Genomic DNA, 11,268 nt, shown 5'->3' with positions numbered 1-11,268 from the left:
TTTTAACTATTATGTTGTCTTTATTTTAGTGCTTTTAATGTTGATTTATGTTATTTTACCTGTACAGCACTTTGGTTACTTTGAGGTATGTGAAAGTGCTCTACAAATAAAGTTTTATTGTTTGGTTGATTGAGGAGCTGTGGACAGGACCTTTCTCAGATCTGGAGTCCAAAACCTTCTAAAAGTCACAAATAAGCTGCAGTCAGGTTTTAAAACAAAGCTTCAGAAAGACTCCCACTCACCATAAAGCCAGAACAGGCTCAGATCACAGCATAGGCCCTGCAGCTCAGCTTTTAACTCCATCCAGAGGCACCTGATGATCCAGAAGTTGCACCACCTTAATATTCCCACCAGAATGATTCATCTCCTTCATAACTTCCTGAGCAACAGGCAGCAGGTCGTACGGTTGGGTTCTACAACATCATCTGCCCTCACCATCAACACCGGAGCACCGCAGGGGTGTGTACTTAGTCCTTTCCTTTACACACTTTACACAAATGACAACATCAGTCCTTCACCTCACATCAAGTACTTTAAATACTCAGATGATACTGCCATTCTCGCATTACTTAAGGACAATAACTCCACCATGGACTTGGACTATAACAACACTGTCATACACTTCACCAAATGGTGCACAGACAACCATCTGTACCTCAATGTCAATAAAACAAAGGAACTCATATTCAGCTCTACTTCACCACAGCAACCCATTGCCATTGACAATCAAACAGTTGAAATCGTGGACAGTTTTAAATATCTTGGAGTAACAATAGACAGTTCACTAACATTTGATCAGCATATTATGGACATTCAAAAACGAAGCCAACAACGACTATCAATAATCCGGAAACTGAAAGGACTCTATGTTTCTCCACCTCTACTCCTACGGTTATATCAGTCCATTATCCAGCCTGTTATTCTGTACTGTTCAACTTGCTTTTTCAATTTGTTGACTGTTAAGAACCGGACTAAACTCATAAAGGTAACCAACACTGCAGCAAAAATCATAGGACTCCCCACACCAAGCCTTACAGAGCTTAACAACAGAGCCATTGGACGCTTTGCACTTTCCATGGAGCAGGACGCCACACACCCCCTTCATGGACAACTCACCCCTCTTCCTTCAGGACGGAGGTACAGGGCGCTCAGGTGCAAAAAGGCTCGGTTGGGAAAAAGCCTGATCCCCTCAGTCATAACATTTCTAAACAGCAGGGGGCGCTGAGTGTACTCTGTTCATTGTATTTGTATGTTGTTTCTGTGGTCTGTTGTCATTGTCCTTTTTGTTGTCAAACATGTGCTGTGTACGTGGAAAAGAATTTCCCTTTGGGGACAATAAAGTCTAAGTCTAAATACACTGAATCCCAAACTGGAACTAAAGAAGAAGAGAACTGGTAAGCTTTTCTGCATGAGTAATGTGACTCTAATTCATAATGATTTTCAGAAAAGAGAAGGAGACATCGACAGAAGACCCTCTGATCCAGACAGATCCAGAACTTTCACCAGGTAGGAGTCAGACCACATGAAGCCCTACCTGACCAATCAAAGTCCTTGTAGGGCAGGGACAGCCCACCTACAGGTCACATAACAAATAAGCATGTTTTACTAAAGGTTCTGTTGCACAGCCAAACCAGGGGTGTAGCCATCATTTTAGAAGTTCGGGGGACAAATTGCTTAGAGGTCTACAGAGTTATTTATAATCCTCTCGCATGCAGATGCACCTATCCAGCTAAAGAACTACATAACCACAAACAGCACAGCACAGGGGGTCCAACTTTAGGTCTTTAAAATGATAAACTATCAAAATATAAACTTTAAAGTCCACACAGGCAACATTATATATAATATACAATATAGAACATCTGTTTTAGCTAAACCGCATCTACATTCAACAGCATGAATCATCTCACAGTTTGTTTGGAAGAAACTGGCAAAAGCTATTTGTCTCTTAGTTGGTTTGCTGAACATGAAGATGTGAATCACACCAAAGATAGCCCTTCTCTGTTTACACACCATGTTCCTTTTTAGCCTAAACCTGTTTCAACATGTAAAAATGAATTAAGTGGTTGTAATGTAAAAAGTGTGGGGAACAGCGGGCAGAGATGAAGGAAGCACAAGGGACATGTTCCCGATGTACCCCTGAGTCCGCTGCGCCCTTGATCCAAACTCACCATCATCACAGGAAAATAGATAAAACACCCATAAAAACCAGGTACAAGAGCACAGCATCACTCATGTCTTCTTTCCTGGAAAATACAAAAATGGGCAAAGAGGTGGAGCTGAGAGGGGGGTTGTGAGTGTGGAGGTGGATAATTGACACTGAGCGATCTCCGACCTGCGTGTTGCTAAGAGCTAACCGAGCTAACCTGGAGCTTACAGGAGCTAACCAGCTAACAGAGGTAAGCGGGGTAAAGCTAAATCACGTTATTAACCGACTAAACACTGCGGTTCTACATTCCTCCTTCTTCCAGCAGGATATCAGTTACCTGTCAATTAAAAGGACACGCCCCTAAATATGTCAGACTTCAATATGAAATTACTTCTAAACAAAGGAGTTAAAAAAAATTCTCTCCCCGCACAGTTGTCATGAAAGTGAACCTGTGCTATTAAACCTAAAATGGAATTTTGTACCAGGCTGTGAACTTGTTTATTCCTGCTGTAAACATGTTTATTTCTGCTGTAAACATGTTTATTCCTGCTGTAAACATGTTTATTTCTGCTGTAAACATGTTTATTTCTGCTGTAAACATGTTTATTCCTGCTGTAAACATGTTTATTCCTGCTGTAAACATGTTTATTTCTGCTGTAAACATGTTTATTTCTGCTCTGAAGTTGGTCTTTTTAACATGGGAGTCAATGGAGATTCACTTTGTTTTGGAGCCCCTAGCCACAACACAATTTTTGTGCTCTGACACTTCAGGGCCACGGTACTTTGCCTGTTGTTCAAACATAGCAAATTGTGATAAATCTTTTCACATCTTTCAGCCAGTGTTTATTCAGTGACAGCAAGTGCCCTAATCAGCTACGGACCAAAGCTAATGTGACTCCTTAAACATTTTGCACAAGTTGGGCTGGGTTGCAGGCAATAAATGTATTTCCTATAAATCACGTGAATATGAAAGCAGAACAGGATGATTAGCAACTCGCCGGGTCTAGTTTTATGGTTGTCATACATTGTTTGAAAGGAAGCAGTATTACTGAAATGTCCCATAAGCTAAATGCTCATGCAGACATTTTCCTAACAATAAGTAACTGACAAGATTGTGCCAAAGTTACTACTTCATTTGATACTTAAAACTATTATTTATAGTCCAGTTTTTGAGGAAGATTTTGCTTTATGCAAGCAGGTTTTTTCTGGGGTTTTTTTTTTTTTTGGGGGGGGGGGCTGTCACAGATGGAGGCTGTTTAATTTCACAACAGTTTTGTGTGGCATGTGGGAACTTACAGGTTTTGCGCTCCTTGTGGCCAAAGATTTTACAGCATCCCATTTAAATTTCAGTTGAACACTAAAATTTATTAATGAAATTATTAATGAATGCTGATGGTTGTGGTACAAGTTTTTGTGAGTGAGTCCAGGTTTCCTTGGAAGGCATTTCATTCGACATTTTTTGGATTTGAACATATGGAGTTTTGGAGTGTCCCAGGTGGCAGAGCAGGTGAAAGTAATGGACCAGTTTTTCCAGTGGAGCTACTGTTACCAGGAGGTTATTTAGTTTATGGTGAGATTGAGTTGTGGTGCAGCAGAGAGAGGGTTTTTTCAGTCAAAGCAGTTTCCAGACTGATGTTCTAGACATTTGTGTACGTATAATAGTGATTACCTTTTCTTTTTTTTTATTGAGGTTTACACTGAATACCAGCTTACAGTCTGAGAGGGTAAACTGATAGTTCAGTTATATTACACCAGTGCAGCAGATGAGTCCAGAATGTGTCCTTTGAATGGGTGAAGAACTAATAAACTGATTAAAACCAAATCTGCCAAGGCAGGATGTGAGGTCTGTTGTGAAACTGTTGTCCATCTGAATTCTGAAATCCCCTGACTGATGTGTGTTTGGTGACGGGGGAACAAAGTCAGAAAATATTAAGAAGTCATTATTATATTTAGGTGATCAGTAAATAGCTGGCAGGATGAGATGAGCTTTTAGTACAGTAGATTAAAATGATGCATGAGAAGTGACGAAGAGAAGGGTAGCCTTGTGCATTGTTTTGCGATACTATAAAGTACTGCAAACCCCCCACATCCCGAGGGACAAGCTTGACAGGTATAAGCAAAGACGTGGGGTGGACAAGGCAGAGAAAATCAAGCCCATGATCGGACTGCTGGTGGTGGGTGAAGATCACTCCACGCCATCATCCTGCTGTGCTCTGAGCAAAACAGGACCTTCAACCAGCGACACCTGGAATGGGAAAGGAAGGGCACACTGGAGGCCTGAGACAAAGACAGGCAAGCAGGGTTTCTACAGAACCAGCATAAAAGATAACAATCACAATCACACCAGTCCAAACCAGACTGCTTTTACTCTCCTGGACTGCTGTTGTTGTACAGTTCTCAGAGCCTTGCCCACTACTTTTTATGCATCCATCACAGACACATTTACATTACTTTTAGAAAGCTAACTAAATGTTTATTAAAAGCCTTACTCAGCATTTTTAAAAAACATTATGACTGCTGTTTTACACAAACCAGGCAGAATTTAAACAATGTAGAGTTATTTGGATTACAGACATATTCAGGATCCTGAATTTTTAAAACACAAAATGCAGATATTGTCAAGGTAGCAACTACTTTTAAGATCTCAAATAAATGTGCTCATCCTATTTTAGGTGTCAAAGACTAAGACTGTTGAAATGAAAGGACAAAGATATGAGCCATGTCCTGTTGTGAATTAAACTAATTATGCAAATGTACATTGAAAGTCTGAGTGATAAATGTTCTATTTTTTTCTTCTTCCTGTAGAGAAGAAAGTGAAGAAGATTCGGCGTGAGTTTGTGGGGAGGGTTTCATTAGAAATCCTGAAACAGCTCTTGTCTTCAAGAAGACCAGGTTTTCAATGCTGGTGAGATAAGTGCAATATTTGAGGAAAAGAACCCCACAGCAGATAAGGCCCGTGCCGTCATCAACAATGTGATAGGTAAAGGGGATGAAGCCTGCAGAAAGATGTTGACTCATCTTCTAAACATAGACCGCAGTCTTTACGCTCAGCTGCTTGAGTCCTCGAGAGTAATTACTCAGCAAGGTAAGGCCATGTATTTCTGTAATGTTTCCTTGCTAGTTTTGTTTAAACTGCTGCAGTGTAATGGTTTTTATATTGATCTGTATTTAAAGATTACTATATTTGACGAGCAACTGAATAGTTTACACCATTTAGATCAGGAACAAAATCATTTACAGATCTGAATTTTTACCATTTGGAACAAAATGAGTCATTTATCAATAATGCTGTTCTTTTCTATAAGTCTGTGCCAATTATCTATTTATTAATTTATTTAATAATGATGATAATGATGATAATAATAACTAGAAAAGTTCTCTTCTTGAAGAAGCGCAAATGTGAATGCCCTTCTATGTTGTATGATTGATATGCAATTGCATTACTATTTGCAGAAGCAGCACAACTATGACACTTAATTTATCGCAGTAATGCATCATGATTTGAACCGATGAACAAGAGCCCATTTCTTTAACCAGTACACCAACACAGCTCTCCACGGTGCCTTGGCAGAATCATCTAAATTTTTTATCATTGGAATGTTTTTTTTTCTTTTTTTTACAATTCCTGCAACATGTAATCAGAAAAAGAGCTTACGATTTAAATGTCTGAAGTAGCACACAAGATCTGTTAGACATAGATCAGCATACGGACAAGAAGTACAACCATCTGATATGATTTATGAAATTCCATTCCTGGATTTGAACTCACAACCTTCTGAATGAGGGGCAATTCATTTTACCAGTATGCCACCACAGTTGTTCTGCACAACCTGGCAGGTGCGCTACTGTTTTTGCCATTGGTATGGGATTGCCTTTGCCACCAGTGTGTCATCAGCAGAATTGCAAAAAGATGTGAAGGTTGAACTGCTGTCAAGATGCCAAAGATTATTTTAAATAGTTTATAAATACAACTAAAATTCTAAAGTCAGTAGTTAAACTACATCAATCATTGCAGAAAATCATTTAGAACTGCTTGTGTAATCAATTAAAGACTTTATTGTTTCATTTGAAGCACTTTGACAGCAAAACTGTAATATTTAACTGTCACTTCTGCAGGTTTTTTTTTTTTTTTTTTGTTTTTTTTTTTTTTGTCTTGAACTGACCCTATGTATTAATTGCACAACTTTTGAGGACAGACATTGAACAGGATTTATCATATTTGTGCAGATAGTCCACACTTTAATTGAACAGATTTCAGCCATAAACAAAGTCAAAGATCTTTGATCAAATCAGTCCACAGCACTCTGTGTGAAAAACTGATAAACCATTACAGTGTGCAATGTTCAAGACTGGATTTGAACCCGTCCCATGTATACCAATGCGTACCTGTGTACCAGTGTAGAAAATGGACCAATTGCTGAGGAATGCACAGGAATGGATTTTAAAAATTGACAAAAACTTGAATAACTTGGAAAAGTTCAAATGTTACAAAGACCAAAAGTCATAGCACAAATCTCCTGAATTGGATGAAGAGTTTGATGTTTGAATGGTTAAAGTGAAACTAAAGGTTTAGCGTTTCAAATATTTCGCAGGAAAAACAACTTTGTTTCATTTTAAGCATTTTAACAAAAAAAAAATTATTGTGTCACTGTAATTGCCCAGAGTTTTTTCTTTAACTTGAAGCAATGCATTGTTTTAGTTGTACAACTCTTCAAAACAGGCATTGCACATTATGCAACATGTGCAGACTATCCCCATTTCAACTGCGATACCTGTAGTGAAATCTAAGCACTTTAATGGAACAGTATGCAGAACTCTATGTGCACCGTCTGGCATATCCCCATCCCTTGTACACTAATGCGTTCTTGTGTACCAGTGCTAAAAGCGGACCAATCGCTGAGCTGCATTTTCTGATTTGTCCAATCATGAAATGATTTGCAAATTTGACAAAAACCTGATAACTTTTACATGTTTCAAAGACCAAAAGTCATATCACATATCTCCTGAATGAGCTGAAGAGTTTGACATTTGAATGGTTAAAGTGAGGCAAAAGGTATAGGAGGAGTGGCATTTCAAACATTTTGCAGGAAAGATAAGTGTTTTATTTGAAGCATTTTAGAAACAACTTAATCAGTGTGAATGCAATTCATCGCATTTGTGCCACTTCAGCCTATCAAATATTAAACTCTTCGGTACATTCATGAGAATGAAGCTATGACTTTTGTCATGGCAAACTTGTGTAGATTTTGAGATATTTAGCATTTTGTAAAAATAAATTCAGGCTATTGATTGGCTGAAAGCCCTTCAAACCAATGCGGATTGGACACTGAAAAATTGCAGCTCAGCTAATGGTCAGTTTTTGCATAATGAGCTGGAAATTGCTTCAACAGGGTTCAGAGCTCTGCACGAGTTTCCAGTGGCCGGTACATGGCAGCCATATAAATACTAACAACTTCCATTTTATAACTGGTTTGGCAGAGTTTTACAACAGTCCTGTGCACATAGAGAGGTTTCTTAATGTAAATCTTGCTTGTACTTCTTAAAATCCAACAACTTTTACATAAATTCATGGTGGAATTTTACTTGTATTGAACCTGTTTACATTCATAATGTGTCAAGTTAGATGATTGCTCCTAGCTGTGTTCTTCAACTAGCAGGGTCTGTTTGTTACTATAAAAATTAGCATAGTTCATTTCGGCTCAGAGTTTTTGCAATGTTTTCTTCAAAAAAGGGGGTGTAACCTTGTAACATCAAGTCAATCAAGAAATTCAACTCAATTGGTCGATTTATTGCATAATGAGCTGCAGACTGCTGTATCATTGTGCACCGTGACACAATTTAACATCTGAATGATTGAAGTGACTTGTGCACTTGACAGTGCAGGAGTAGTAGTACGGCAAAAATTGGCGGAATAATAATAATAACTAGAACCAGCTATGATTGAAATAATAGCAAATGTAAATGCCCATTTATTGAACTATACTGAATGACTGAAATAAAATTGCATAAGTATAAGAAATAGAAAAGAAAAAGCACAACTGACATTTTTACCAGTTGGCCCAAATTAGGATTTGAACCCATGAACACCTGCATTGAAGCACACTGACTTAACTCACCATACCTCTTGCACTCTTGATTGCCTGTAGGAAAAAGTGTTGACATTTTTTCAATTAGCATGGGAATGTCTTTTTTTTTCACATCCAGCGGGATTGCAAAAACATGTGCAAGTTTGAACTAGGTTGAACACTCAAAGATATAACCGAGAAAAGATATTGTGTCCTTGTGGAGGGGAAGAAAAAAACACACACACACACACACACACATTTCTCAGTTTAAATAACTGGTTTTCCAGTAGTCTCTGAAGGATCTGACGGATGTGTAGGACATGTTCTGAATGATATTGGGAGAAAATGAGGATGTCATCTAGGTAAACGAAGATTAAGCAATTAAGAAAATCTCTTAGTACGTTGTCACCAACGCCTGGAAAACAGCGGGGGCTTTACAGAGCCCAAAAGGCATAACCCAGTATTCAATATGTCCCAGAGGTGTCTTGAAGGCAGTCATCCACTCATCCCCCTCTTTTATCCGAATGAGATGAGCCTTGCGCAGGTCCAGTTTAGTGAACATCTCAGAACCGTGGAGGGAGTTGAAGGCGGATTCCAAAAGAGGCAGTGGATACTTGTTTTTAATGGTTATGGCATTCAACCTATGGTAATCTATGCAAGGACGAAGAGACCCGTCTTTCTTTGACACAAACAACACATCTTGCAACATCCTACAGACATTCTTTTAAGCATAACAAAATTTTAACTTACTTTCAGCTTTTTTGACACATTATATGAACTACATACAAGCAAGCAGGATTATAAAAATAAGCATTCAGTAAGGTAACAAAATAATGACTCAATTGAAAAAATCAGCTCATGCCAAGGTCATCGTTTAGACATTTCACCCGTTACCCCAGTCTTTCATATCTGATCAGACTCATCTACATCTGAAATGTAGATATTAGAAAAATCCTTGTCTACAATTTCCAGTCAATCATCAGATTTCTTTGATAGACTTCCTCTTATTAACTATCCACACCCAATTGTAACAAAAAAACCTGCATTTGACCAACAACAGTGAAGTTGTTGTTTTGTTTCTGAAATGCTCAATGACAGAATAAATGTTCTGAATTGTTGCTTTGCTTTTCAGGGGCTTTGCAAAAGTGTCAGCCTCAACTAAAATCTGCTCTGAAGAAGAGATTTGAGAGTTTCTGTGAAGGAATTGCAGTAGCCAGAGAGAAAGCTGTTCTGAATCAGATCTACACAGAGCTCTACATCACAGAGGGAGGGGCTGCGGGGGTCAATGATGAACATGAGGTCAGACAGATTGAAACAACCTTCAGGAATCCAGACAGACCAGAAACAACCATCAGACTAGAAGACATCTTTAAACTCCCACCTGGAAGAGATGAACCAATCAGAACAGTGATGACAAAGGGAGTGGCTGGCATCGGGAAAACTGTCTTAACACAGAAGTTCACTCTGGACTGGGCTGAAGACAAAGCCAACCAGGACATCCAGTTCACATTTCCATTCACTTTCAGAGAGCTGAATGTGCTGGAAGAGAGAAAGTTCAGCTTGGTGGAACTTGTTCATCACTTCTTTACTGAAACCAAAGAAATCTGCAGCTTTGAAGACTTCCAGGTTGTCTTCATCTTTGATGGTCTGGATGAGTGTCGACTTCCTCTGGACTTCCATAAAACTGAAGTCCTAACTGACCCTAGAAAGTCCACCTCAGTGGATGTACTGCTGATAAACCTCATCAGGGGGAACCTGCTTCCATCTGCTTGTATCTGGATAACCACACGACCTGCAGCAGCCAATCAGATCCCTCCTGACTGTGTTGGCATGGCGACAGAGATCAGAGGGTTCACTGACCCACAGAAGGAGGAGTACTTCAGGAAGAGGTTCAGAGATAAAAAAACAGACCAGCAGGATCATCTCCCACATCAAGACCTCACGAAGCCTCCACATCATGTGCCACATCCCGGTCTTCTGCTGGATCACTGCTACAGTTCTGGAGGAAGTTCTGAAAACCAGAGAGGCAGGAGAGCTGCCCAAGACCCTGACTGAGATGTACATCCACTTCCTGGTGGTTCAGACCAAAGTCAAGAAGGTCAAGTATGATGGAGGAGCTGAGACAGATCCAGTCTGGAGTCCAGAGAGCAGAAGGATGATTGAGTCTCTGGGAAAACTGGCTTTTGATCAGCTGCAGAAAGGAAACCTGATCTTCTATGAATCAGACCTGACAGAGTGTGGCATCGACATCACAGCAGCTTCAGTTTACTCAGGAGTGTTCACCCAGATCTTTAGAGAGGAGAGGGGACTGTACCAGGAGAAGGTGTTCAGCTTCGTCCATCTGAGTGTTCAGGAGTTTCTGGCTGCTCTTCATGTCCATCTGACCTTCATCAGTACTGGAGTCAATCTGATGGAAAAAAAATGAAACATCCTACCAGAGATCTGAGACCATGTTCCATCAGATAGCTGTGGATAAGGTCTTATCTAGCTTCAATGGACACCTGGACTTGTTCCTCCGCTTCCTCCTGGGTCTTTCACTGCAGAGCAACCAGAGACTTCTAGAAGACCTGATGTCACAAACAGGAAGTGACTCACAGACCAATCAGGAAACAGTTCAGTACATCAAGAAGAAGATCAGTGAGAATGTGTCTGCAGAGAGAAGCATCAATCTGTTCCACTGTCTGAATGAACTGAATGATGGTTCTCTAGAGGAGAAGGTCCAACAGCTCCTGAAATCAGGAAGTCTCTCTACAGATAAACTGTCTCCTGCCCAGTGGTCAGCTCTGGTCTTCATCCTACTGTCATCAGAACAAGATCTGGATGTGTTTGACCTGAAGAAGTACTCTCCTTCAGAGTGGGTTCTTACAATATTGCTGCCAGTGGTGAAAGCCTCCAACAAAGCTCTGTAAGTGCATATATAGCAGGATGTGTAGAAACATTCAGATGCTTTTATATGACATCATGTTACAGATTAGTACTTGTCCATTTTCTCTTCAGACTGAGCAGCTGTTCCCTCTCAGGTAAAGGATGTTCAGCTCTGTTCTCAGCTCTCAG

At 39.8% G+C, this 11,268-nt stretch overlaps 1 protein-coding gene across 1 annotated transcript in view; it reads left to right on the top strand.

Moving 5' to 3' along the window:
- Positions 1–589: 589 nt before the first annotated feature.
- LOC306773900 (NLR family CARD domain-containing protein 3-like) overlaps positions 590–11,268 on the top strand; it is a gene marked incomplete at both ends in the record, with an annotated part of 28,722 nt that continues 18,043 nt past the window's right edge. The window contains 8 exon segments of the mRNA XM_079263844.1: positions 590–766; positions 965–1,152; positions 1,445–1,506; positions 4,955–4,978; positions 5,037–5,234; positions 9,347–10,113; positions 10,115–10,632; positions 10,634–11,119. Of these exon segments, the coding sequence (XP_079119970.1) occupies positions 590–766; positions 965–1,152; positions 1,445–1,506; positions 4,955–4,978; positions 5,037–5,234; positions 9,347–10,113; positions 10,115–10,632; positions 10,634–11,119 (2,420 nt within the window).

This window comes from Telmatherina bonti, assembly GCF_933228915.1.
Source record: "Telmatherina bonti genome assembly, chromosome: 24".
Lineage (NCBI taxonomy): Eukaryota > Metazoa > Chordata > Actinopteri > Atheriniformes > Telmatherinidae > Telmatherina > Telmatherina bonti.
This window is presented reverse-complemented; position numbering and strand designations above follow the sequence as displayed.